This window comes from Aptenodytes patagonicus, chromosome 5 (genome assembly GCF_965638725.1).
Source record: "Aptenodytes patagonicus chromosome 5, bAptPat1.pri.cur, whole genome shotgun sequence".
NCBI classification, from domain to species: Eukaryota; Metazoa; Chordata; class Aves; order Sphenisciformes; family Spheniscidae; genus Aptenodytes; species Aptenodytes patagonicus.
This window is the reverse complement of record NC_134953.1, coordinates 58,278,122-58,305,973: the sequence shown is the minus strand read 5'-3', so window position 1 is coordinate 58,305,973 and position 27,852 is coordinate 58,278,122. Positions and strand designations below refer to the sequence as shown.

The following is a 27,852-nucleotide window of genomic DNA, read 5'->3' as shown; positions in this document are numbered from 1 at the left end:
CTTCCATCACCACGTCCCCGCGTGCAGAGCTTCCCAACCCTTCCCGTGGCCATTCTGCTCTGCAAACCAGACCCGCAGCACCAGCTTTCATAGCCACGACGGTTTTCCCTGGTCCTCAGCCCATATTTTCCCTTTCTAATGATATCCACCGGTCCCTCATGAGAACATCCCGTGCCTTCCCTTACACTTCCCCGGTACAGAAGCCCAGCACAGCCAAAGGAGGCTGTGCAGGCAGCGAGGGCAGCGCTGGGTCCCACGGCATCATCTTATGATGGAAACTGGGAGGGAGGGTTTTTTTGCTCTCCTCAGCTTAAAGCACCAGAAAACTTCTTCTCTTCCCCATGGTTAATCCTACACCCCCCCTACGAATAACACAGCCGCTCACTCCCATGTACGTTTAGGGTCAGCTTTTGAATTGCCCGGTTCTTGCCCCAGCAAGGGAAAGAAGTTATTCTGAGTATCAGCACCTAGCTGGGGGAGCTTTCGCACAAAGATAACTATCATTGCACAAAGATAACTATCATTTAGAGAGCAAGATCAGGCAAAATCTCCCCCATGAGTTCCAACTGCCTCTGCACAAAGAGAGGTTAAGAATAGCAAAGGGATGATTCAACAGAGCACTGCTGGCATCGGCCTGTGCAGCTGCCAGTGCAGCCCGGGCTGGGGAACGGAGCTACCTCCCTTCCCACCAGGGCAAAGATCAGCTTTACCGCCTCCAAACACTCAGGACAGCCAGCGTCGGAGGATCGTTACCCGCACGGCGAGCAAGGCCTCTGAGCAGATGCTGAGTGTCGGAGCAGAGGCACAGCGGAGGGAAGCAATAAGGCTCGGGTCACACGTACATACAAAACCAAAATGTGCCAAAAAGTAACCTGTCCCTGTATGGCAGGTTTGTAAAGACACAGGAGAAGGCACGGGAAGAAAACTGGTGTAAACAAATGGAAGAGCAAGCCTGGTTCCTGCTTCAAGTTGAGCTGACTGCTTAAACAAGAAGGAGACGACCCCAAGCTGATGCACGAGTCCCGGGCGAGCCCACGGGAGCCAACACAGGGTATCACCCCTCGTGTGGGTGCTCAGGACCCACGGCATCCCAGAGGCCACATCCTGTAGTCGTTAGCTGCTACAATACAAATAATCCTTACAACACACCTTTTTTTTTTTTTTTTTTTTTTTTTTTACTCTGTAACTCCCATCACATGCCAAGACGCTGATACGGATACAGGAAGCTGAATATAAACACATTGCCTGCTTTACCAAATATTCAAAGGAACACAACTGAAAATATACAGTTGGTGGTGTCCCTGAACATCTCAAAGCTACGAACCACCCACACCCATGCTAGCAGGCTATGCTGCCTGGGGGGCCCCAGGAACCAAAGAGCTTGCAGACACGGGGTACACCGTACCCCAGGTCTAAGTTTTAAGGACCTTATCCTCCCCACGGATGCCTGGCTGGAAGGGGACCAAGCTGCTCCACAGTAACAAGTGCTATGTCAAGGCACATGGGAACGCCAGATTCCCCCGAGCTGCGTGCCTCTCCGGAGGACAGACGTACCCCCACTGTGCTCCCACCTCCCCTGGATACCCCCACCTTCCCGCTTCTACCTACCTCCGAAAAACCCCACAGAGAATCCTACTGTAACTCAGTCACTGTGAGGACTTTTGTTACTACCTCTGCTCTTTCTGCTACTTCTTATTAATCCTTGCAAAATACAGAGTAAAAACTTTTTGCTCATGTCATTAGTATTTTCTCTTCTCCCTCCCTTCTACATTCCTCTATAGGTTATTGCTGAGAGCAGAAAAGATATGATTTCAGAATAGACCACAGTGTTGAATGCAGGATGAACATTCAGGTTCAGAAAAATGAGGTCTAGTTGTGTAATATTGCAAAATTCAGAAAATAGCTGCACGATTCCAGCAGTGATTAATGTGGAGCAAATCCCGAGAGTCGTCAAACATCTGCAGCTTCAGTTTCCCAAGAAATGGCAAGTCCACAACTACTTTCAAGATCTGGGGAACTTGCTTTCCACTTCCATTAAAGCTAATGAAAGTTTCACTACCGATTCCTACCTCTGCACAACAAGGGCATTTCTGTGCTAGAACATGAGACCCGCGAGCCCTACCCATTCCTATAGTTTTTGTAAGCGCAGATGAATTTGCAGCAATACAATCCTCCCAGGAATACTGCTCCATAGCTTGGCCAAGGTTGCGGTGGTGTTTCCCATGCTAACTATAAGCTGCTTGGAAAGTACTTCTTCCCATCCTCATGAAGCCAGCTCCTGAGATAATCTCGCTCCGGCACAGGGGACAAAGTGAAAGGGCTGAGGGTGAGGATTTCTGGGGCTGTACCATGAACTTCTGCAGGAATTTGAATTTGCTTTTGCTACAGAGCCTAATCAAAGGATGATGCATCAGGGTTTGGGAAGCTGTAGCCGGGAAGGAAGCACGTTCCCACCCCGCAGAGCTGTTACGTTTAGCATCTTCCACAACAGACTCAACGTTTCAGCAACACTTGAAGGGATTACGGAGACATCACCATGCTACTGTCTGCATCCCAGACTTCGCAGTGCTGCAGAGAACTTCTTGTGAATTTGGCTCAAATATACTGAGTCTTTTGAGGAACAGAGCCTAAGAAATTAAGAACTTTCGGTATTCACAAAAAAAGTTATTATATAGCCACAGAGACATATACCTGAAACAAAAGAAGTATCTGAAACCTACAGCACAACTCGATATTTGCATTAAAGTATAATGCCAGTGAGAGATGAGAGGTACTGGTTCTGACCAGCGATGCCTGCTGTTTGGGAGCCCTCAGAAACTTCTCCAAATAGCAAGAGAGCTTAATTTTTAAATGAAGGTGATCCCATCAGCTGGGTGATTACACAAGTGAGCTTGTCTGCAGCACTAGACCCCATCCATTGTTCTTCTTTAGAGTTTGTTTGCCGCTTTAGTGCTTGATTAAAGATATCCTAAATGAATGTAATACGTTCAACGCAAGGATGAAATACGGGATTGAGAAGTCATTAACTACATACTAATCCCTCAATCTCATTTAGTGCTACTGGAGTAGCATAAAATGCTACTGCTGTCCAGTACTCGCTATTTACTCACAGAATTTTATTTCTAAACCAATTTACAATCAAGATAAATGCAAACAAGTAACTTGTCACTGATGCTATTAGCTATAAGTCAATAGAAATGCTGACTAATAGCCTGACAAATTACTGTGAATTCAATTTGATATGCCATACTAATCAAATTGTTCCCTGATCGTCAGAACTAACAAGGCCCAGCTTCCTACATATTCAGCCTGGCTTCCCAAGCCCTCCTCTGCCTTGCAGTAATCCCAGTGTCTGTCCCCCTTGAGTTTGCTGCAACAAATCCCCCCCCAGCTCAAAGCCACACGTTGATGCACGTCCTGCTGCCTTTCCTCCAGCGGTGACAAGACCCCAGCGTCCCCCACACCCCCGCGGTGGGGTCAGTACCAGCGAGGGGGGAAGGAGATGGTGGGCTGAGACAGGCATCGGCCCAGCGTGGGTCCTCCTTCCCAACAGCACCAGGCTAAAAACACAATATACACTCCAGGTACCTTTCCCCCCCAAAGAAGTAAAGAATTTAAGCTTGGAATAGAGTATTGCAATTTAAAAGTTACTAAAGTAAACTTATTACTGCAACAGGGTGTGTAATCTTCTCAGTATCAACATAAAACCTCCTTGAATAATGACGCTTACCACTAATTAAACTCCTTCCCACACTAATCCCACAACTCCTCGCACATGGGAAACTTCCTCCATCAAGCAGAGCGTCACGACCCCAACAGGGGCCAAGGAAAGCCCATCGCCTGACGGGTGGGAACATTAAAACAGATAAAGTTTAAATGATTTATCCGAAGGCTGGGGCTGCCCCTCTGGAGTCTCCTACTCCCAGCCCTGTGCACCCATAACTGCCATACAAAAGCTCTGGATGGACCGAGGCGAGCGGCGGGAAGGCCGTGTGCTGCTGCACGGACCCTGCCTCCAAGAGAAAGGCCTATTTTTCTTTTTTTTTTTTTTTAACATAATTGAGCAGATTTCGTCCCTTTCAGGAGCCGCATGCAACTTGTTGAACCGCATCAAAGCGGCTCCGAGCTGACTCTCGCCGGGACTGCTCCTCAGGAGAGCTGGGGGAAGATCCGGGACAGGAAAAAAAAAAAAACACAAAAAGCCCAAACCAACCTAAAAACTGCCCGGGGACGGCGCGGGCCCAGCCCGCCCCGCCGGGCCCAGCCCCGCCCGCGGCCCACCCGGGGGGGCCCGGCCGCCAACGGGGCCGGGCTGGCGCCTCCCGCGGCCCCGCCGAGTCCGTGCAGCCTGTCCCCGCCAGCAGAGACCCCGGCCCGGTGCCCCCTCCCCGCCCAGGCCCGGCCCGGCCCGGCCCGGCACTCACCGCCCGCCGCTCCCGTCCTCCGCCCGCAGCCCGTCTCCACGGGCGACCGGAGCGGGCAGCCTGCCCCCGCCCACCGCCTGCGCTCGCCCCGCCCACCCCCGCTGGTCCCGCCCCGTGGGCGGGGCCGGGCGGGGGTGGGCGGGGCCGCCCTGCTCCCGGCGGGGGCTCGGGCATCCCTAGCATAAGCGTAGTGCATCGGTGTGCCTGCCTCCCCGCGGCCCCCCGCTTTCCCAGCTCATGGGATGCCTGCTTTCACGTTAGAACTTGATTCTTCCTCTTTTTTTAAGGTATAATGGCAATTTTTGCTGGTGTGACATCATGATGACATAAGCATAGTACATTGCATCAGGGAATTTATACAGCCAGTAGTCCGTCGGCAGCATATTGGGTGCCTCCTGATCTGGAGAGCTGTAGCGTCTTCCCTGGTGAGACTCAGGGACTGGTACAGCAAGCATGAACACTTTTAAGAAAGATATTATTGATATTTTAATTTTTTAACTGTAATTTTTTATTCCTATGCCCGAGCGTGTGCAGCCCCAGGGAGCAGAACATGGGGGACAGGGAGTTTTTAGAAACTGCGGTGCCCATTTGCAAACCCCACCATCCACCAAACCCCCTAGAGACGTGCAGGTGACTGATATGCAAAGCACCTCTTCCAGATCTATGGGAGATTGCGCAACCAAATCCGGTCTCTCCTGCTCCGAAGGCCGGATTCAGACCTGCCGACGCTGTTTCCAAAGGGATTGCGACAGGAGCAGTGTGTGCCTGGGGACCGGAGCAGCCTTGGCCCGCAGGGTGCGGTGGCCAAGCATCCTGGACGCTGGACCGGCTGGAGCATCCCTGTGCCCCCGTGCCCGGGGACTAGCTGGGCGTCACATGGGGTTTGCAGGAGAGCAGGGGCAGCGCCAGCCCCCGGGGAGGAGCAGGCCTGACACCTGCAAAGACTTGTCTGCTGCCCAAACGGGCCTGACGTGCCTCTGCTTGCGGGGCTCGGTGCTTTGATGCTGCAAATTGCTCAGGAATACATTTAACTTCAGAGGCAGAGGAGGCCGTTGATTAACACTTAAATACAGGTTGCTGCCTGGGAGCCCGCAGGAGTGCTTGTTAGATCAGATTAAGTTTGGTCTGAGTCTTGTTTTTATACCAGACTCATTTCTGTTAAACTCCGGGAGGACATGTGAGCATTTGGAGTTTGATGTTTCTCCCGTATCTCCGTGGCTATCGGCAGCGATGCTGGGCTTGGATACCAGGCTTCCCCCTCTGAAGGGAGGCCGGGGGCAGCTACGGGCAGTATGGGGGGAAGGTAGGCCTGTGCCCAGCACCCAACTTCTGCCGCCAGCTCTCACCCGCTCACCTTCTGGGCGAGGGACTGGGCACCGAGACGGGGAAAAAGGAGACAGGAGGAAGGGGAGGCCTCTGGGTGGGAGAAAACGCCGGTCCCATCGTGGGGAGAGACGGGGAAGCTGCTGTGCTCAGCACCAGCCAACACCAAGTTCATACCGACTGTGTCCCCACGTGGCACCCTGAGCTGCACCTCTGCCATGCAGCATGTCTGAAAGCATCAGGAAAATCCCTCCTTGCTCTTTTCCATGGCCATGTTTTGTTTGATGCCAATGCAGCCCGGCCATTGCTCTCCTTGGCACAGCCAGGTCCTCACGGACGACGCCAGCCTGTCTCCGCAGCCAGGGTTTATAGGAGAGGAGGTGGTATCGCCATCCTGCTTGGCTCCTTTTTATTGCTTTATTTAATCTCCTGCATTATAGCTGGTAACACTTCAGGACTATAAAGTAAGCGTTGGATGCACGGAAGGACATCATCATGCGTTATGCCCTGGTGCAAAAAAAAACCCCAAAACCCCTTAGGAAAACTGTCAAAAGAGAACGAATTCCTAGTGCAATTGCTAATTAAAAAAAGAGCCACTTTTCCCCAAGCTTTGCCACCAGCCAGCCGGGCCCCGGCAAGCAATGCCCTCTCGTGGGCTAAAGAAGCAGCTTCCCACTAATTCAGTTCTAGTCATGAGCTTAATTAACCAGTGTTAATTACCTACCTGTTGCCTCGCAGTGCAGCCTTCCTGGGTGAGCAGCCCCCGACCCGCCGTGGCAGCATGGGCCCATTGCCTGACCCAAGCAGGAGCTTTTGCCGGAGGCCTCCGTCTCACCCCAGGCAGTTTGCCATGCAGGGCTTGCATGCAGCCCTCAGGGGCCATGCTGGGCACTGTACTGGGTGCACTGTGTGTGTGTTGTGTGCACAGGAGCACATGCTAGGCACGCTGGAGCACGCACTGGGCACACTGGGTGCACTGGAGCATGCACTGGGCACACTGGAAGGGCACATTGGGTGCACTGGAGCATGTACTAGGGATACTGGCACGTGCAATAAACACGGTGCACAGGGTTTGGGCAGGGGCGTTGGACTGGGGGACCCATGTGTGCATTAGCACAGGTGGCTCCAGCATGGGGGGATGCTCATAAATGCCCTGGGGCTGAGCCTGGGCAAGAAGAGCCCAGGCTGGGCCGGTGGGAGGACTGAGGTGGAGGGGTTTGATGGCGCAGAAAGGTTCGGCAGCACAGGATCTGCCTCAGTCTCCACTGATAAACCCCATCGTGCTCAGCTTCAGCTCTGTGTCTGCAAAACAGGGCCCTGGGGAGGTCTCCGCAGCCCGTGCCGGCTCTGTGCCCATGCTGGTGCAGGCTCTCCTCCAGCACATGCTGCCCCATGGCTTGAGCTTGCGTCTTCATGGCTTATCCCACAAAGGCTCCTTCGTCCCTTGCCCCCTCCTTTGCTCCGTCCCTCGCCCCATCCCTCATCCCATCCCTCGCACACCTGCCCCGCAGCAGCATTGCCCAGTGGCAGCTGCCCCTATGCCGCCCTCCTCTCCCGGCCACAATAGGATTTGTTGTTCCAACCATTCTTTCGGTGATTAATGAGCTTGATTTCTTTTTCTACGCTTCCTCTTAAAAAAGGCATTTTTAAACACCATTTACAACCATTTTTGCAACTGCCAAACAAACAGTGACCGTATGTTGGAAGAATGCTGCTGAAGCTGGTGGAGGCCCCAGCCGCAGGGCTCCAGCCACCCTGCTCCTCTGGGGAGGCAAAAGGAGCTGACGTGACACCAGGTTATACAGGAGTGTTGCATTTCTGCAACAGGCTACATGCCTCTGCAGCAGCCTGCACTCTTAAACGCTTCCAAGAAAAAGAGCAAGTTGCACCAAGTGACCATGCATGGGACCAGCCTTGACGCTTCGACTCCGAGCAACAGAACCGTAAAACTTAAAGCGAGTCTGAACTTTGTATTTTCTCTATTAAACTTTTATGTTCCTTTTCACCAGTCTTTATGACTCAGCACGAGGACATCTCTTGGCTTTCCTTCCTTTTTTTCTGTCCCAGACATTAAAACAAAGGCTGTCTCACCTTTGTCTGAAGTCAGGACTGAGTTCTTCAGATCTGCAGTGATACAAGCACAATTTTTCTTTTCTCCTCCAAACACAAATACATATATATATTAAAAATGTTGTTTATTATTAGCATGTATTAGAAGAGTGTATTAAGCCTAAATCAGAGCACCCATACTATTAAAGAGCCTTTGCTTCAAGAGCTTGCCTGCTTTCCACCTTTTTTCCATCCAGAAGGATCAGGGGGAGATATGGGGAGATGAAATGACTTTCCCAAGGACACGACACAGATCAGTGACCAGAACTGGTTCAAGGAAAACCGTGCAAAACTTCCCTGCAGCCAGGCCAGTGGTGCGGCACCCCCAGCCCATCATCCTGTCTTAGCCTTGTTCTTACCTGCCCTTCTGACCACAGACACACACGAGGAAGGTGACAGAAAGCAAAGCAACGGTTTGTTTTGCAGCTTGCTTTTCACACATCTTACACCTGTATTTCTTACACCTATATTGGAACAGGCTGCCCAGGGAAGTGATTAAGTCACCATCCCTGGAAGTATTTAAAAGACGTGTAGATGAGGCGCTTAGGGACATGGTTTAGTGGGCATGGTGGTGTTGGGTTGACGGTTGGACTCGATGATCTTAGAGGTCTTTTCCAACCTTAATGATTCTATGATTTCATGCTAGGCTATTGCAAAAACTTTTTTGTTATTTGAGTCTTTTATCTTGTTCCCCTTAACCCATAGCAAACTGTGTGAACATTGTTTCGAATGTGAGGTATTAGCAGCAGCCCACGCCTGTGGGATTCGGTGCAGTACTCAGGGTGTAATCCTGTCCACCACAATCATTTATCTTTGCTGAACTCTCATTATTTCATGTGTAACAAGGTTTAGAGTTCAGCCAAAGGCCATACTGCAATAACATAAACCTGGAAGACAGAATATCTGGTCTCAGCATGCACTTTGGCCATGCTAAAGCAAAGCCAGATTCTTCCTGTGTGTTTGACACAGCTGCTCCTTTCTGCCTCGGATGCACTGTAGCCCGTTCCAAGGGGAACTGAGAAGATGCTGCAGCTCTAACACATCACCAGCCAGGCATCACCAGCATCCTGCCCTACCCACTGCCAGTGAGGTGGGGTGGGTTTCACTGAATGGTCTGTGGGGTCTTCCCCAGCCGAATTGTGGAAACCTCTGACACTGGAGAAAAATAGCCAAACCACTCCCAGCCCTAATGACCCTCCAGTGCATATGAACCAAGGATGGGTGGCTTAAAGGAGTGGGGCCAGCACTACGGGAAAGGCAGTGCTTCGCCCATGCCCGTGGGAAAGGGGCAGCACCGGAGCCTGCCCGGCACCCAGCTCCCAAACACCGGCACCTAGCAAAGCCTGTTCCCAGGGACCGCCTGTCTCTCACACAGCCATCCTAGAAAGGACAGCCACCTTTTTGCCCAGAAGCGGTTCTTCGTGCCCCGGGAAGGCTCCGAGCACCCTGCCAGGAGCAAGCGCTTGCCCGCCGGAGCCTGTTGCTAAGGGGCGCCGAGCAGCAGCGACCACAGAGGGTGCTCCCCATGCTTCAGGGCACGTACGCTGAAAAATGATCGTACGTGGAACATACGGTACACAACCAGCTGAACAAGAGAAATAGCAGTGGTTGCATAAATGTCTCCTTAAGGGCAATTAGTGGAGCTGCTGTTGGCAGGAGCATTGCAGAGAGCAATGAGCGTGCCTCTCCTGAATAATCCAGTTCCAGAGGTGAGCATATCACCTTTTCCCTGCCAGGGAATGAGACACAGCACCTAATGCAATGGAGAGGCAGCAGACCTTGAAATGAAAAGTAGTGCGTGCTTGCAAGTGCCTAATAACTTCTGGGGTGCTCGGAGATGCTGCAGGCACGGCTGCAGTCCAGGAGGGGACCTGCAGCCCCACCGACAGCATCATGGAAAATCAGCTTTAGCCTCACGTTCGCAGCACGGGACGAGCGGTGCCTGAAGGTCAAGTGCGTCATCCCAGGGGGAGGGATGCACAAAGAGAAATAAAGTGATTTTTTTCCATCCGTTTGACCAAAAGCCATCCCTAAGTTAAAGGCTGCCAGCAGCAGGGCTGGCCTCTCCGAGGGCAAAGAAGCAGTTTGCCTTTGTGCTGAGGTGGGGTCAGTCTGAGCCCCCAGCGCAAGCGTGGTGCTGGGCTGCCGTGCACCCCCCCAGTGCTCGTGTCCAAAGCTGTATTCAGTGGGAGCTTGTTCTAAAACCGACACTTTTAATGATGCATTTTGACTTTAAGCATTCATCATTTTGTAACAAAAACTTATTTTGTTAGAAAAACATCAGGCAGGTGCCTTGCTCCAACACTACCACGAGCACAGATGCGTTCCTGAACCTGCACCTCAGAGTAAGGTGCTGGACACGCTAGCAGTAGTCAGCAAAAATGAAACACCAATACCCTGCATAAATTGCCCACTTCTTTTGCAAGATGCCCAAAGAAGTCAGCATGGGGGTCCAAGCCGGCTGGGCTGGCAGGCGCTGCAGCCTCGCCCCCGGGCCCAACCTTTCCCCTTCTCCTGGCAGGGAGGATGGGGCAGGCAGGAGCCAGGCAAGAGCAGGCGGAGCAGAAAAGCTCAGTTCTTAGCTTTTTCCCCTCTCTAGGAAATCCTCAAAATTGTATCATATCCCCCCCAAAAAACAGTGATTTTTCCCCAGGATCTGTGCAGAATGGGAATTTTGACTTGGTGGCTCCGTTGAGCTTGTAATTAACTAGAAATGCACGGAAAAATGATCCTGAAAATGGCTGAAAGCAGGCTAGAGCTTGCTCCTGGTTAGGTGCTGGCGTGGGGCAGAGGTGGTTGTCATGTCTTTTGGGAGGAGGTGGTCCCAGCTATCCTGTGGGTTTAGCTCACTGGGCACGGAGTCCAGAGTAGTAGTTACAGAAAAGTACTTTATAAATAAACTAGACAGATGTGCACAGCCTGCAGTCAAGAAACGTTTTCTCTAGAGCAGAAGAGTAATCAAATTCCGCGTAGACATGCGGGGAAGGAGAACCAGAGGTACAGGAGACAGTGCTATGTAATTTACAGGGCAGCCATCCCTCATCATTCCTCTGTGCAGGGGTCAGAGCCTGCGCCTGTGGCCATCGTCCCCGGCCAAGAGTGGTCCCTGCTCCCCCATCGCCATCCCTGCCCTGTTAACAGCCAGTGTTCCCGCCCATGATAGACCCTGTTAACAGCCCGTGTTCCCTCCCGTGACTGTCCCCGTGCCCCGCTGAGCTAGGGACACCCATGCTGCCGCCAGCCAGCTCCATCCCAGCCACCCTGGCACTGCGCTTTCTTTCATTTGCAGAGCAAAGCCTGAATTAATGAGCCAAAAAAAAAAAATCAATACTTTGGCTGTTTTGTTGAATAGACTCTGCTAAAGGAGAAAGACCAAGAGAGAAATATTGCTGTTCACCTGTCCCAGCCAGCTCCAGCACAGAAAAGGGCAGGGGGTTCAACCCACGGGGAGATCTCCAGGTAAGGCCAGCCAGGGGAGGGGGCACCAGCACTTGCGATGCTCAGGGAAGAGGGTCAAAAAGGTTTCCCAGTCCCTTCTGGCAGCAGAAAATGGATAAAGGGGCAAGATGCACCAGCCAGCTACAGTGTCGTCGGAGAAGAAGCCAGAGCCTGGGCTCCCCTGGCTTTGCTACCTCTGCTTGCCCACCCATGTCCCAAGGAGCCAGCCCCTGACAATACGGTCTGAACGCTCCCTATGCTTATTTTCCCGTACTATTCATCATTTATTTCTTTCACAAATGAAGGACTATCTCACTTAAATCCCCATCACCAGGCAGGTGTATCCAGCCTTCCCTGGAAAAGGCTGTCCAAAAGGAGCACGTGTGATAAATTACCCTGTCCCGTAAGAAAACCACACCATTTTACATCGTGTGTATTACAAGAGCAACTGGCACTATACTGCAGACTGAAAACATGCAACAGCCAAAAACTGCCTGATAGGGCCGTAACCTTCCCATGCTCCATATAACTGAAATCCTTCAACTGCAACATTGCATGTAAAGAAAATGCAGGCCTGTTAGATTTCCCCAGACAATTTGATAGAATAGCTGAATATAATTCAAATTGCACAACCTGCTTTCCTTTCAGGGTGTATTTCAGTACCCACAGCACTGGCAGGCACACCACAGAGATGGCTCTGGGTTGGCTGCTTCTCACCCCGTCCGTGTCCCGCAGGCTGAATCCAGCAGGGACCACAACCCTGACCCGGCTGTTGCTGGGGGGGGCCGTGCTGGGCACCCCCGGGAAGGGCTGTGCCAGGCAGCACCCTGGGCCGTGCTAAGGCTGTTTTGAGCAGTAATGAATGCAACAAAAAATATTAAACACCAAATATCCTTCTGTTACGCATGACTCACATAATGGACAAACACCAGCCACACTTCAGTGTCCTCTTTCTTGTGTGTAAAGACTGTTTTTTTCACCTAAAAAAGAACCTAACAAATCAATGCCTGGAATTATGCCTGTGGAAAAGAGTAATTTCTTACAGTCAATAGAAATATTTTCCATTTTTGAGCCACATTCTGGCTAATCTTTCCAGATAATCAAGAAATCAGCCAATCTCCCTGTTCCAGCTTGTCCAGCTGGTAAAGCATTTGACAGCAGAAATAGCTGAAACAATTTGAGCACAAACACCCTCTTATTTATTAATTTTCTTCCCCTTTCCTTTTGTGGGCTTTACTTTGTAGAAATGAAATGTCAGGACTGCACAGGGACAGACCTATGTCTTGCAGCTCTGGTGTGCTGCTCCTCGGAGGCACAGGGAGCATGTTCAGTTACCCCCCTCACCTCCATATTAATTTCAGCAAGCCTATATGGCCCTATATAGGGCTGAGCATTTTGCAGAGGTAGGTTTTATCTGCTGGCTGGAGTCTGCTCCATCCCCTGCCCTCTTGGGATGCTCCGAGCCAGCAGCAGCAGCGACAGCAATGATGCAGCCAAGAGCTGTCTGCTCAACAGCAGCAGGACGTGGGCAGCCAACACCAGCTGAAGAAGCCTTTTCATCACTACCTTCTCAGACGAGACCTTGATCTTGGTCCAGGGACTTCACTGGATGGACAGATTTTTCCCTCCAAGGAGGGATTTTCACTGCCTGGATGTGAGCTGCTTGTCCCTCGCCTGCCAAGAGCCCACGGGCCGCCTGAGGCACATAATGGGATGCAGGGGCTGGAGAAAACCATGTAGGAACAAAGGAGAAATGACAACATAGGAGAGAAGAGTCTTTGTATCTCCATCCTTAGATATTTTTAGTCTGAAAAGCATAAATGCTTCACTGAGATATAAAAAGAAATCTCCCTGCTGCTCCCTGTGCTGGAGAGTTCGGTGCGGTGCTCTGCCTGCTTCCCACCCCGGTCAGATGCTCCTCTGGGAGAAAAAGATTTTGATTTCTGCTGGCCAGCTCTCCACATCTGGCTCTGCTGCCTCTTAGTATCGAGGATGTGATCATGCCACGCTGCTGTGTCACACCACTGCATATCCTGAACATGTCCTACCCTCCTTTCTCATGTAAAAGGGGTTGCAGGAGCTACTTGCGGGCACCTACAGCCCACTCCGGCACTGCTGCAGACTCAGCCCCAGCAGGCACGGGCTGGGTAAAGCTCACCCAAAGGCTTTGCTGAGCAGTTGACGTTGATGTTTGCTGGATTCTGTGTATTTCTGGTTGACAAACTGCAAACCCAACATCCATGCCTCTCCTGGGTAACCCAGAGCACCACTGCACACTCAGGTTGCTCAGCCTTGGCTATTGTTATGATGTTGCCGTGTTTTATTTTAGTCTCACCTCTGGGTACGAACAGCTGTCACCTCAGAAGTGCTCTTCCTGAAAAGCAGAGGTGAAACAACAAGACTCCTGCTAACGCTCAAGATGCAATGCTTTTACTTCTGTGCTTGCTGCCCAGATGTTTTAGCACTGGGGCAGCATTCACAGGTGTATGAAAATCATCTCCCCGTAGCTGGAGGAGACACCCTGGGCTCAGCTGGTGAGATGCAGGGGTCTTGTCATGGGTGTGTTAATAATATATCATTATCAGTAAAATGTTTTACATTGCAGTCATTAAAAATAGATCCAATACCTTCTAGGAGGAGACAGTTTCCAACTGGGAAACACATGTACTTTGCTCTGGAGTTAGCATTGTATTTACTTACACTATCAGTGAGGTTACCTCTGCCTACAGCTGCTCTTGGAGGATCAAGTTTTCATTCGTTGATTTGTCTAGATCCACATCTGCCGTCTTAAGAAGTAAGTAGCTCAAACAGAAAAGCTGCAGACCTGCCTGGCCATTTGGTCCAGAGGAGCAGCCTAGAAGAGCAGGCTGAATTAATTCTGTGTATTAAGGATGGTACGAGTGCTGTGCTGGCAAACTATGCAGGCTGCGCAGTGCCTTATTCCCTCAGACCTCCTAGAGCCACCGGGCACCTAAGTCACTTCAGCACTTCTAGGGAAAACTGTGCACAAGGAGAAGTGAGTTTTGGTTGGTTTCAGCTTCCGACTCTTTGCCAGGACTTGCCCAAGTGCTTAATTTTCACCAGAGCTAAATAGGAGTCAGTCTCCAACAGATACAGAACATTGCGTTTACCAGAGCTAAATAAATACATGTACAGAATAGACCCTGAACAGCTTGAGAAAATCCAGCTTTCTCCTGCAGCTGAGTCTGTGTAGGCACAGCTCAGGACACATGGGCTTTGCCTGTCCCTAGAAGCACTGTCAGTGATGCCTGCCATATGCCAGGCTACTGCTTCCAGGTCTCAGTTTCCTGCTGCAGTGGGAAGAGACCCATAATCCCATACCATTTATCCTTGTCAGCAGAGCTCACGGGAGGGTTCACAGAGAACCTTCCAGCAAATCAACTGCATTTGCCATCTCCTCAAGTCAAGGACCAAGTTCTCAGCACAGGCTGCCAAGAAGTGATGGGCCATGGTGGTCCCCCCACGCCCACCTTTTCCACCCAGCTAAGGACTGAGGGGCAACAGGAGGGCTGCAGGAGCAGTTAGGGATGGTTGGGTTGGAAGACTCTGGTTCTGTGCTAAGCCAGGAAAACACAATCTCTTTGCCCCATTCCTTTCCCCTCTAATTTTCAGACTTGCTAAAAGTCTGGAAAGGACTAGCAGCAGCAAATTGGACTGGACAAAGCAGACCAAGCCAGACCCCATGCCTGCTGCTGCTGCGCCACGCCAAGCCATGCCAGCGAGGCTCAGCTCTGCCACTGTGCGACATTGCTACCTCACGCAGAAGAAGAGCGACCGTGCCAAGGCAGCGCTGGTGCTTGGGTCTTTCCCTCCTTTGTCCCCTCCTCTTGTTCTTTTGTATTATTAGATGTATGTTCAAAAGCGGGGAAAAAGGAAACAATCGGGTGTAGCAGTGCTAGGCTAGCATGCAGCAATATCCATTAACTAGGAGGCTGCTATGCTGCAATTAGTTTTAAGCGGTCTTTAGAATTTTCATTAGCTCTTAGCTGCTTTTGATGTACTTAATTTATGCCACAGAAACTGTAGAAGATGGCAGACAATGATTAAGATGCACTTTTACTCTTCTAGAGTGTGCCGAGTACCTTGTAGCTACAGACCATGCATATAAAGCAATATTGCTTATTATTCAGAGCTGTTTGTTACATTAATCATGTGCCTGCTTTGCTCTGGGAAGAGGAATTAGAATATAGCAATATTCTGGCTGCTTGTTTTTAAAATACATGTGTGGGTGGACACTCCAGCTACTGCTCACATTTTTCTCTTGCAAGTCGCAGAAGAGCTGTTCATGATTCTCCTCCCTGGTGTTTTCTCTTGACACTAATTTTGTTGGCCAGATTCAGGAAGGAAGCTGCCTCAAGCCAGTCAACAAGTGTTGCGTGGAAATAATAAGTATTACTAATTGAGAAATGTTTGAATTTCTGGATTACAGAGAGGAAACCTTGGAACAGCTTTAAAATGAAAGGTGCCATAATAATTTTCCCTCCAGCAAAGAAACAGAAGGCCTGCAATGCTATTATCTTTATCCATTAAACCTCTTCTGATTCAACACCTTCTAGTCTGAATATTGCTTAACAAGTCCCTGGGAATGAACCGCAATGCTGTTTCTGAAAATTATTTAAGAGCTCTGCAGTAGTAGAAAGCAAGGAACTGATTTTTCAGAGCAAAATTTGAGCCAAGCTTTAAAGCAAACCTGAGATTCTGAAACACAGATCTAAGGAAAACCTGTATTAATGCTCCACTCGTTCCATGTTGCTTCCAACTTAAAGCAGCTGATGGTGGAGAAACTGAAAGACAGGGTTAAATTATTGCTGGAAATACATACCTAGCTGGTCAAAGCTAGGAATTGCCAGTCCTCATTAAGTCCTGAGACAGAGGGTAGTGAGCAAACACAGTGACTTTGCCTGAAATGTCTCAGCCTTCATCCAGCCACTCAGGCTACCGACAGGTCTCATGATTCATTCAAGACGTTGCACAGAGAATTTCTACAATCAACTGTGTTCACCTTGTGATCCTGGAAAGACGTTAGGGAGGCAGTAATAGCAACTCAACAAGTTGTATCAGCATCTTCCATGACCTTGTCTCACCACATCCGAACCCGTGAAGAATTTCAGAAAAACAGTGAGTCCTGAGATTGAATGAAGTTTGATTGAATGAGAAAAATAAAAAAAAAAAAAGGAGAAAAACAAGCAACTTGAGAAATAGCGAGTTACCATCCTGCTCACCAGAGATGAACAGTGTGTCAAGGCATGTCTCCGAGCTGAACAGTTTATGGGATGCATAAATAGCTCCATAAAAAACATGTTTTCACTGCCTCATGAAAAAGCATTCTGTTGGCAAACAGCAGCTAAGGACAAAGCCTGTAATGCAATACAGGAGCTGTACCAGACTTCAGAACTGCTTGTTTACTCCAGACAAACGATTTTACCTGAATGTCTTTCATCAGAATATCTTCTGCTTCTTTTTAAAAAAAAAACAAACCAAAAACCAGATCTGTTCATTTTTAAACTGCACATGTTCAAAAAAGGCGAAAGCATTTACTTCCAACATATACTCCTGACACTACAAAACACTTCAATCCTTAAAGAAAAATAATTATTTCTTTAATTCAGCAAAATGCTCCTACATGAGAAATAGAACTTAAGGATGTGTGTAATAAACCCTTCAAATGGCATCTGTAAGAGGCACGTTTTACTTCAAGTATGGTTTTAGCAAAAACTTACCTATCAGTCCCTAAAAATGATGGATCTTCAGCTATTCTCCAGTTAGTCTGAGGGCCATATTTCTACAGCTATGCCATCACTCCAGAATAACGTTAGCCCAAGATTACTAGTTATAAGAGCACAAGAGGAATGATGCCACCGGCTGTCCCAGCACACACAAACCCACCAGATCCTGGTTATGAGGAAGCAGATGCAAATACAAGGTTTATGAAGTAACATTCATTTACAAGTGGAATGTGGCCACTGTTTCATAACGATTAACGAGCATCCCCCAGCAATACGGTATTTTTCACTCTGTTATTAACTATAGTAATTCTCTACATAGCTCCCTGGAAGTTTGTGAAGGTATTACCCTTTAATTTAGATTTGTATGGAACTTTTAATAGCCAACATCTTGACAGGCATCGGTTTTCAATTAAAATAAATTTCCCTTCTTATAAGAATGATAGATTACACACACACAAAAATCAGACTGGTTCAGTTTATATGGAAACAAATACAATTATACAATTTATTTATTAATAGTTTTAATTTACAATACAGTTGACCTAGCAACACCCAACACATAGATTATTTACACAGCATGAAAGGCAGCCACACCAGGTGTCACTCGTTCCCAGTCTGCTCTAGGCTGCTAGTCTGGGACTTGGGGTGCTGATGCCCCCATACCACCATCCTGCATTGCCAGGAGCACCCGAGCATCTCCACCCGAGCATCTCCATCGCCCACGCAGTCCCATGGGACCTCCTCTCGTAGCCACCAAAGGCAGCTTGGGGGATCTGCCAGCAATTCTGCCAGGCGCAGGAGGGACTGAGCCCGTTTTGTTCATATTAGTTGTTCCTTGTGCTCTGCCGGACTCCAGTCCTCGGTGATCTCCATACCACGTACAGGGAAAACACCGCAGTGATAATGATACATTACAGAACATCTTGGCTGTGAATAATCACAGATACACGCTGCCCTGCCTTTGCACAGGCATCTCAATGAAGGCAGTGGGAGTTGTAGAGACATTATTAGGTCTCATGACATTTTAAAAAGGCTTAAGTATAAAATGTCTTACAGGGGTTTTGAAGGCTGGAATGGAACTGAAATAGTCTTTGCAATAATAATTGCCAGATGCTAAAAACGACCCACAGAGAAGCATTGCGTAACTGCTTGGAAATGAAAGAACAGAGAGATCAAAATCCATGCACAAAGTTAGGAAAAAGCAAGAGTTATTTTCAAGCAAAGCCATTATGGCTGCTTCTGCAGCTGCCCTTCAGCCTGACTCACCCCTGACTGCAACAGAAGTGAAGGTTACACACAGCAGTGGCACAGAGGACTACACCAGCCAGCACCACCAGTCCGGCACAGGAAGCTTGCGAGACCTGCGGGATATCATCTCCAGTAAGAAAAACCCGGTGTAGAGCCTTTGTATCAGCTTGGCAAATCCACACTTTATTTTGGCAAGTAAGGATAACATTTCAGTCAGCACCGAACACTCATGCAGAACTTGCTTGGGTTTCTGAAATCATAATGAGTTAAGTTTTTCTGCTGAATCAAACGGCGTGAGGGTTCCAGCTGTAACTGGGGCAAACTCCCCTGGCACACGCAGAGCTAACTGAGCCCTTATGTTTGTGTAGGAACAGCCTGAGGAGACTAGAAAAGCAGCTCACGTACAGACATAGGAGACAATGGAGCACCAGGAGCCAGCATTGGTTGTAAGAGTTGTTCAAATATGCGAGATATTAACACGGATACAAACCTCATGGCTTTGTGTATTAGTCTGCAACACATGAACAAATAATGGCTGAGAGAACAGGCCCTTCTCCAGCATCTTACATAGAAAACCAGCAGTTATTAATAGACACTAATACTTTCAAACTAAGAAAGTGTATGTACTTTCCAGCATCTCTTGTTCCATATTTTGTTCATCTTCAAGAATAAAATGATTTCACTAGAAAAGTGCTATAAAAAGAAGCAACTCCCTCTCCCACGTCTCTTGCGTCAAGACTATGTTGCTGTGTAAAAGTCAAATCTACAGTGCAATACTGAAGTCCTTACAGTCTTCTGCTTGGACTAATACATACACAAAATAGAAAATCTACAGCATAGGCTGATAGTGAATACTTGCACTTATTTTCTTGAAATCTTTCTCAACCATGCGCTGCAGATGAGGCTTATCATGCTTGTCTCTTGTTAACAACTGCCAAAAAAAAAAAGCAGGGGGGGAGACAAGAGATAGAGTAAGCCCACGTCTCCAGTCCTTTGATTTGTGGGAAGTGTCTGCTAAAAGGTTCCATCAGAGGAGTTTGCTTTAAACATGCAGCTTCCAGGTTTAGATGTTTCTTCCTGAAGCAGTGTTACCTGAACTGACTCGCCATAAGCCTCAACTAAAACCTGGGTAACTTGAGTGAAATAAGGCGGGGGGGGGGGGGGGGGGAATATCTAAGAGGACTCCAGGAAGATTGCAAAAGTAGCTTCCACCACATGCAAAACCAGACTGACAGTTGAGAAAGGAAAGGCGAATTGCCAGGATAACCAACCACTACATCAACTGGTACTTACAACAGCCTAATTACATTCATGAAGGAGGCAGCTCTTGCCTAAGGATGCCAGGAATCACCCCTGGATTTGGAGCCAGAGGACATGCAACCTCCTACCTCGGCAAACAGGAGAAGTCAGAGTAAAGAGGGGACAAAAGCAAACAACCTGATTATATGCAGGTATAGCTTTAATCACTCACAGAACTGCAGAAGTCTCAGGAATTGCATAGCAGACAGGAAAACTTAACTTTTACCATAAAAAAAAAAAAAAAGCATCTTTGGTAGGCAAGCCAGTGTATCTGCCAGAAATGTAAGCATCTGGAGCCACATACACATTCATTTGCAGTGCAAATGCCTAGCTTTGTTAAAGATTTGCTCTGGTCAATAGATTCCTGAAAACAATTTTTGAAGTATACACATTATAGGTACCATGATTTCTTTCAAGCTAATAGGCAGGAAATACTTAAAAACTAGCATGTACTCAAGGAATAGAGATGTTTGTTTCTGACTTTCTTCTCTTCTGTAAACTTCTTGCATTAAAAACTTCTAGTCACATATAATTGCTAACATTGAACATTTATTATTTAAAAAAAATAAACATGCAGAAAGCCATCCTCTTTAAAACCAACACATAAAGTAATCCAGCAGAGATTTTAGAGAAAAGCAATAGCCCTAAATAAGGCATGGATTCGTCTGAAACCTCCAGCAGAAATGTATTTTCTGTGGGGGTCCATGCTCCAATTACAACATGCTGTGGTGCGAGTCCAGCCAAAGTCAATCACATAACAGAGCACTTGCCTTGCAGTTTATCTTTCTTTTTCTGCTGCTTGGATTTCTTTCCATCCACCTGGAGACTGACAGTTCTCCTCTTCTCCAGATTCAAGAGCTCCTGGAAGAGCTCCTGCACATTGTAGTTCATTTTGGCTGATGTCTCCATAAAGGAGCACTTCCACTTGCTGGCTAACGCTTGCCCCTCGCTGGCATCCAGCTCCCTCTGGGTCTCGTCACTTTTGTTGCCTACCAACATTATTGGGATTTTTTGGATGTCCCCTTTAATCTGACAAATCTGTTCAAAGATGGGATGAAGATCTTCCATGGACTGCCTGCTGGTGACAGAGTACACCAAGATGAAAGCATGCCCTTTGGATATAGACAGCCTCTGCATAGCAGGGAACTGATGGCTTCCTGTGGTGTCTGTAATCTGAAGGGTGCAGATGCTCTTATCACAGCTGATTACCTGCCGGTACGTATCTTCGATTGTGGGGATATAGGTTTCCCTGAAAGTTCCCCTTACAAAACGAAGGACCAAGGAGCTTTTGCCAACCCCTGCTGCTCCAAACACAACCACCCTGTAATCATTGCTTTGTTCAGGCATGTTTGCTGTGCTGCGATACAAGTGAAGATTTTAACTGAAAAAGCCCGAGTTCTTCAAGTTTACACACCCCTTTACAGAGGTGGCCTGCGGAGAAGGGAGGGGGCAAAAGGGAAAGAGAGGAGCAGGGGGAGAGAAAGAAATCGTTCACACCATCTCGGTAATTTTACGATACGTTATTTAGACAAGCAATTAAATAAGTCACTCCCTTCCCATCCTGTTTTCTTGCGTTAAAGAGAAATAAACCACTATCCCCCCCCCCCCCCCCCCCCCCGGCATACATCCCACGCACACTTAACGTTATGAGAAGTGAAAACGAATTCACCTGTAGCCATCAGCTCCACCGCCCAGCGAAACGAGACTAAAATCGCCTACCAGCAGCGGGGAAGCTGTGCCACCTCCGGCCGGAGCCCCGGCGCTGCGGGCAGGCTCGGCTCGGCTCCGTGCCTGCCCCCGCCGCCGCCTCCCTCCTCCTCCTCCCCTCGGCCTGCGGGGAGCTCCCCCGCTCCCGCTCGGCACCTGCGGGCGGGCAGCGGTGCCAGAGCCGTTGGCTTTCTCTCTCTTCCTACACGCTCCATCCATCCACCCACTGCCTGCGGGGCCCCCCGAAAGCGGCGGGAGCTGCCGGGCTGGGAGCGCCGGGCGCTGCGGCGTCCCTGACGATGGATGGCAGCTACCGCAGCGGGCTGCGCCGCCTCCCCGGCCAGAGCACCGCGCAAGCGGCCGGGCGGGACGCCGCTCCGGGGCTGCCCCTCCGGGCTCTCCCACCCGCTACGGGCTTCGGGTAGGGGACCTGCCTACCCCTGTGCTTCAAAAGCACCGTAAAATCCAACCTTCCCCTGAAAAGCCCCATAAAAATAAATTAAAAAATCAACGCAGCAACCTGAATCTGGTGGTTAAAAGCTGTTGGAGCCAAGTTTTGGTGCTCCATCCCTCTAATTCCATGCACAAATAAACGCGAGTCTCTTACCCTCCATTGCCCCCCAGCACCTCCCTCAGCCCCCTGCACCACAGACCCCCAGGCGCTGGCAGGCCTTGCCGGCTTTCACCCAGCCTGCACACTCCCCAGCTCAAATTCAGGACTGATTTTATTTCAACACTTAAAATGAGGGGCAGCTTTCCACCCCTGCTGCTATTAAAAGCGGCAGGGATAACCTGAGGTACTCCTGCAGCCCTCCCCCAGAGAAGCCACCAAACCTTTTGGGCTATGGCCGCTCAGGTCCACTACTTTCATTTAGCTCCATCACACTGGCAAATAAAAGAGTTGTATTTCACAATCACAAGTTGTACATCTCCGCATTTATGAGAAATTTCCCGAAAACACCGTCTCTCCACACACCCTCTCTGAAGGCAGCCCGGATCAGCAGCCCGGATAACCCAGTGCTTGACAAGGAAGGCGCCCATGTCCCCGCTGCTACGCCTCCAAAACGGCCCGGGGCCGGGAGAGCCGGGCCCAAGCAGCCGCTCCCGCCGCCCTCAGGTCCCGTCCCGCCTCGGCGCCTCCTCGCCCCGCTCCGCCCGAGCCGCCTCCCCGGCCGCCGCCGCCACGGCGGGGGGGAGAGGGCGCCCCGCGCTCGGCTGCCGCCTCACAGCCCCGCGGCGGGAGGCGGCCGAGCGCAGCCCCCTCCCCGGCCCCGCCGTCCCGCCCGCAGGGGCTTCCTGGCCGCGGAGCCCCGCTGAGGCACAGCCCGGGCCCTCTCTCACGCCCCAGAAAGGCTGCTGGCCCCCATGGAGGGAGCTCAGCACCGACGACCCCCGGGTTCAGAGCAGCCAGCCCCAGTCAGACCCCAAACCTGCTTCTCCAGAGCCTCCCACCACCCCCAGCCACCCACCTGCACGCAGAGAGGGACTACTACAGCCTCTACCCCAGGGAGGCTAGGCCTGGCCCGTTAGCGGGTTAATATGGACATCTTAACTGGCCAGCTGGTGACAGCAAACCACCACAGGAGCACTGCAGTGCTCGTCTGCCTTTGCTGGGCACGCTGGCAGGGGTCAGCTCTCCTCCCCAGCTCCCGGCCACAGAGAGCAGGAGGGCTGGAGGGCACCAGCCTTGGAGCAGCGGTTCAACATTTGTCAGGTTGACAGGCACGATTTGTTTAGCCCTGATTCCTGAGGACAGCCAGTCTTAGCTTGTACTGACAGCAACATCTCCCACCGTGACAATTAAAACCATCCCTGTGTCTGACTGTGACAAGGAGGGGGGTGTTGAGTTGCCTGGATGAGAATTCTTCTCTTTTTTTCTCTAGAATGGTTTTTTTTCTGAGCGTGACCTTGGGCTTGGACCAGAGCTTCCCGTCTGGAAGTCTGCAAAAAGCCGCGGGTCCCTGGGCAGCCATCGGGCAGTGTCAGCGCAGAACTGAACTTCCCTGGGGGGAGAGGACGGTCCCCAGCCAGCACGCTCAGGCAAGGCCAGGTCCTGGGGAAGCTGCAGCCAGGGCTGGGAACTGAGGAATACGTCAATTTTAAAATGTGACAAAGGGCATTCATTTGTGGTGCTCCGCTGCCGGGATATTCAGGAAGAGAGCACGGGGGACAAACATCCCTGTTAAGAGCTCAGCTCTGACATGGAGACTTGAAAATGGGGTACCCTTGGCCAAGGGGTGTCTTCAGGGTCTGGCTATCTTGTCTGTAACTCTCGTGCTGCCCAAGACGGGGGTGTTTAAGAAACCCTTTTGCAAAGCTGCACTCTTTTACTGTTGTTGTTACAGTTAAACTACAGCAGGACAAACTCCGCAGCCAAAGGGGATGGTACACCTGCCTGAGGACCTCCCTGTGCTGCCAACCTCAGGAGGGGACGGTCCAAAGTTCTTTCCCCCTCACAGAAGTTGTAACTGAAAACATGGTTAAAGACGGTGCCATAGATGTTTCCCCTGATTCTGTGGGCCACAGGGCCTGGTTTGGGGAATAACAGCTCTAAAAGGGGCAAATAAAATACTTCTGAAAGTCTACAGGAACGTGGTTCTCCTCAGCTTCTCCTGCAGACCACCTGCCTTGCCCTGGCCTTCCGTCAACCCCAACGACACACGTTTCTGCATGGCCCTTTGGTGGCACATCTCAGACAGCAAGCTTGCCCGCTGCGGTCCCCTGCTCCTGTGCTCCCCATGCAGATTGGCAGCGACTGTCTCTTTCACAGGCTAAACTCTCTAAGAAATAATTGCTTATCCCAACACATGATGCTTAATAACCCATGGTTTCAAAAGCCATAATTACATCCTCGTCACAGAAGGGTGATGCTGCTGCTTGCCGTCTGGGACGAGTACACAAGCTTCTGGCTGGGGCACGCTCAGGTCTGTAAGCTGAAGAGTTAAATCTCTTTGGGGGCATTTGTCACAGCCCTTCCTAGAAAGCTTGGAGCCGGGGAAGTGAAGGATCACTCCCTGGTGGGACGTTGCTCTGCCACATTGACACTAATGGATCCAGAGCATCCGGAAGCAGCCGTAAGAGCCAAGTGGAGGATGTTAAGGTAGCTGATGACTTAGAGAACCATGAAATTAATGCAGTAACTGAAAGAGGAAAGACACACGTAGCCTATATACTGACGCCAGTTGTAGAATAATTACAAAGAACAATTCAGCAGTGGTGGGAGCCTGTTTCCCCCAGTGGGGATATAGGCAAGGAGCTGTGCCGTTCCCTGTGCAGACCAAAGGCGAGCGGCATTATTCGAAGTCCGAGGCTTGATCCCTTGGCTGCTCCCCAGCAGACTCCCCCTGAGGCTCCCTGCTTCCCTGCAGCCTCTCCAGTGCCAGGGTTGCCTTCGGAAGGCAGGCAGCCGTAGGGCGTACTGTGCATGGCACGGTGGACAACCTTGGGAATGCAATTGCAGGTGCCTGGCAAGTTAAAAGCTCTATAAATCTCCTGCTTGCAATGGTGCAGGAGCTGGAGAGCAATATGCTTATAGGTGGTCTCAGATGAATCCTGGAACAGAGGGAGTGTGCCCAAGAAGGAGAAAATGTTGACAAAAGCACAATTTCCACTGCTAAAATTAGTTTTCCCCTATCCCAAAAGCCAGTTTCTGCAAGTGTCCAACACACCTGACCCACTGGCCCCAGCTTTGGCCGAGCCACTGGGAACAGACCAGGCAAAATCCCTTTTGCTGGGATTTATGAACAGATTGATTTTGCTCAGGGCCAACTGGCTGTGCAAAAGCCTCTTTAAGGCAACGTCTCACCTTTTCGCCTCTCCCCAGAAACCCTACCCTACTTTACCGTGGTAGTTTATTCCTGTGTTCGCTGTAGGCAATAGACTTTTGCCAGTTTATGCTTGTTGAGGCTCTGGCCTTAAAATAAAGCCTTGGACCAGGCTGAGTGGATAGCCAGCAGCAGACTCTGCAACCTCTTGGCATGAGGGAGGGCAGCCGGCAGGAGCGTGGGTCTTGATGCCAGCACACTGCAAAGCACTTGAGTATTTCCTGGAGCTAAGACCTCCCCTTCCTGCAGGGCAGCGACCGGCACTAGCCCTTGCACCACGCCGCATGGGAATTATTGGGTGTTAAGGCAGCAGTTGTAGTTGTTCACTCGGGGACAGGACAGGATCAAGCAACAGATCTTTAAGGGAGAAAATGGTCCAGTTCCCTGCTTGAAACCATTTCTGCAGCTGCTCAGCTGGCGCCAGGGCCTGGTTGGGTCCTTTCCCATCAGCCAAACACTGGGCAGAAACAAAAAGGGATCACACTGTTCAGAAACTATGGGTAGGTTTCATTTTGGTACCTAGTCCCCATCTGAAGGGATGCTAAAGAGGCTGTGCTGCAGAGGAAAGGCAGGCTCCCGTGTCTGACGGAAGCCAGGCAGGGCACTCATCACTGCGTCTTGCAGAGAAACGTGTTGGTGTGCGCATGGCTGCCTGTGCAACAAAAGCTCGCCCTTTTCTTGAGGCCTGTGAATGATTTTCATTCTTCCTGATGCTGGAAGTTTTTGCCCACACCAGTGCCTGCCTTATTGGACATGTGCCCATCTTTGTTCTGAGCAGCAACTCGGGAAGAGCAGATCTGTGCCAGGAACCGAACTGGCTTTGCATGAGGAGGTGGTTAGCGCTGTGACACCCTTCCCCATCAGTGCAGCAGCAGCTGCAATCCCCCCCACAGCTCAGGTGCTGCTGAGAAACTAAGGAATAACAATGGAGCATCTGCAGGTAAGACAGAGACACATTGGTACTGCTGCTAATTAGCCACCCACAGCAGGGCTGTGCCATCCCACACCACCATCAGGGTAGTATCTGTAAGTCCAGAATCTGTTCGCACAGGCATGTCCTTGTGTCAGGCTCTGAGACTGCTGCTCATGTATTAGCAGGTGAATTTCTGATGGCTGAAGAGGCAATGCTTCCCTTTCCGGGTAGTCTCTCCTTGCTTTGAGGAAAAGAAAAACCAGTGGAAGGGTCCTGATGGTGTTGAGAAACTTTCCTGCCTGTTTGCCCTCATTGTGCTTCCACATCTTCCTGCTGTCACATCTCTTGTGTTCCCACTGTACGTTTTTAGCCTACTAAAAATTAATGTATTTCATGAACCATTTATGCTTGGGGTTGTATCTGGATTATATACAACCTGGTCACATCCTGACTTCTGGTGGCCCCAGTTCTTTCCCACTGCACATGGATACTTTGATAGAAAAATTACTGGCTGGGCCACCCCCAGTATTGTAGTATCTGTTACCAAGCCTGCATCTGCCGTGCGGAAGGCTACTGCAGCAATATCATTCCTATTTGTGTTTCTATCTCTTAGTTAAGCACTTAAGCAATTTCTGTCTGTAGCCAAATCTCACTTTGGGAGGTACAGCAGCACCTAAAGTGTTAGTGAGTGCTTGTGGAGGAAACATTTCTCAGTCCTTCCCCAAGCTAATTCTTCCAAAACCATTTGTGGTTTTCCAGGTTATCGTTTCTTATTTCTCCAATACTTGCCGCCTCAACAACTCCATGGTATTCTCCCATCTATTTTGAATCCACTTTTATCCTTAATGAGCAGCCTCGTAATGCCTGCCTCCTATCCCAGACTGAAAAAAAAAAAAAGGGTCTTTGGACCTATTTCATACTGCTCTGGATTTTTTGTCCAACACAAAAGGCCCAGAGGATTTTCTCAAGGAGCTTCAATCTTAACATGAGGCCCTGTCAAGTCCTGTCATCATTCACTCCATTATTTACTAGGGGAAAATGAAAGCAGATGCTCAACTACTGGACCAGCTGTTTTAGATGCAGAAGCAAGCTATCTCAAAGTCAACTGCTGATAAAGATTAGGGCTGACTCTCAGCTCAGCTGCACAACATATAAGCGGAGCACCCAACTTTTGCAAGGTACTCAGAAACACCCAGAGTAGAACTTGGATCAAAAGCTATCCAAAAGTAAGGGGAACTATAACTGAGACCTTAAAAAAAAAGCCTCTAAAGCCATTAAGGCACCCAGTTGCACTGAGCTACTTTGAAAATTCCTGTCGTAAATAATAATAATGATATTGTAATAATAATGATGATGAAGAAAATGAAAATAGGGAAATAAAACAGATCTCGTTTAACAGTACACTAATCAACATTGCTTCATGCTTAATACAAAGGGAAGGAAATTAGTTCTAATAAACTGTACTTCTATTACATTAGAGAATTATTAATGCTGTAATCACAGCTGCTGAATCACAACCCTGTGGAGAGCTGATGCTATTCAGGAGATTTTCTCCTGTTGTTAATTAGTCATCTCAATAAACCAGTGCTCAGCTCCATAGGTGTAAATACAAGGGGTTGCCTGCTGATTAACCACATAAGATTGTGTGTGTTAGACTATAGGTGAAACCAAATGCCTCCTGTGGTGAAACGTCAGGAGGGGCATTGCTGCCGTGGCAAGGTGCCCAGAAGAAGTTCAGAGGACAGGTGTGGTCCTGCTCAGCGATGCACAACACGCATGCCCAGAGGCCCAGGCGTGCTGGCAGCAGCATGCTCCCATGC

At 49.8% G+C, this 27,852-nt stretch overlaps 3 protein-coding genes across 4 annotated transcripts in view; all 3 read right to left on the bottom strand.

The window, feature by feature from the left end:
- Positions 1 to 4,475, bottom strand: part of GNG12 (G protein subunit gamma 12) — a 28,799-nt gene extending 24,324 nt beyond the window's left edge. The window contains exon 1 of the mRNA XM_076339966.1: positions 4,425 to 4,475. The gene's annotated coding sequence lies outside the window, so the exon portion shown is untranslated. The remainder of the gene's footprint in view (positions 1 to 4,424) is intronic.
- Positions 4,476 to 17,516: 13,041 nt separating this feature from the next.
- WLS (Wnt ligand secretion mediator) overlaps positions 17,517 to 27,852 on the bottom strand; it is a 58,522-nt gene continuing 48,186 nt past the window's right edge. Inside the window, exon 12 of one of the 2 annotated variants that reach the window (XM_076339964.1) lies at positions 17,517 to 19,220. In XM_076339964.1, the coding sequence (XP_076196079.1) occupies positions 19,198 to 19,220 (23 nt within the window). In that variant the 3' untranslated portion in view covers positions 17,517 to 19,197. Of the gene's footprint in view, positions 19,221 to 20,927; positions 21,020 to 27,852 lie in introns of those variants that run through there. The other variant, XM_076339963.1, reaches the window with a different exon arrangement.
- Positions 19,227 to 20,935, bottom strand: DIRAS3 (DIRAS family GTPase 3). The gene has a single exon (XM_076339965.1). The coding sequence runs from the start codon at positions 20,933 to 20,935 to the stop codon at positions 20,339 to 20,341; it is 597 nt and encodes a 198-aa protein (XP_076196080.1). The 3' UTR covers positions 19,227 to 20,338.

Bases quoted from the DNA above. Each gene is read 5' to 3' on its own strand.
- DIRAS3 (XM_076339965.1), bottom strand. From the start codon at position 20,935: ATGCCTGAACAAAGCAATGATTACAGGGTGGTTGTGTTTGGAGCAGCA.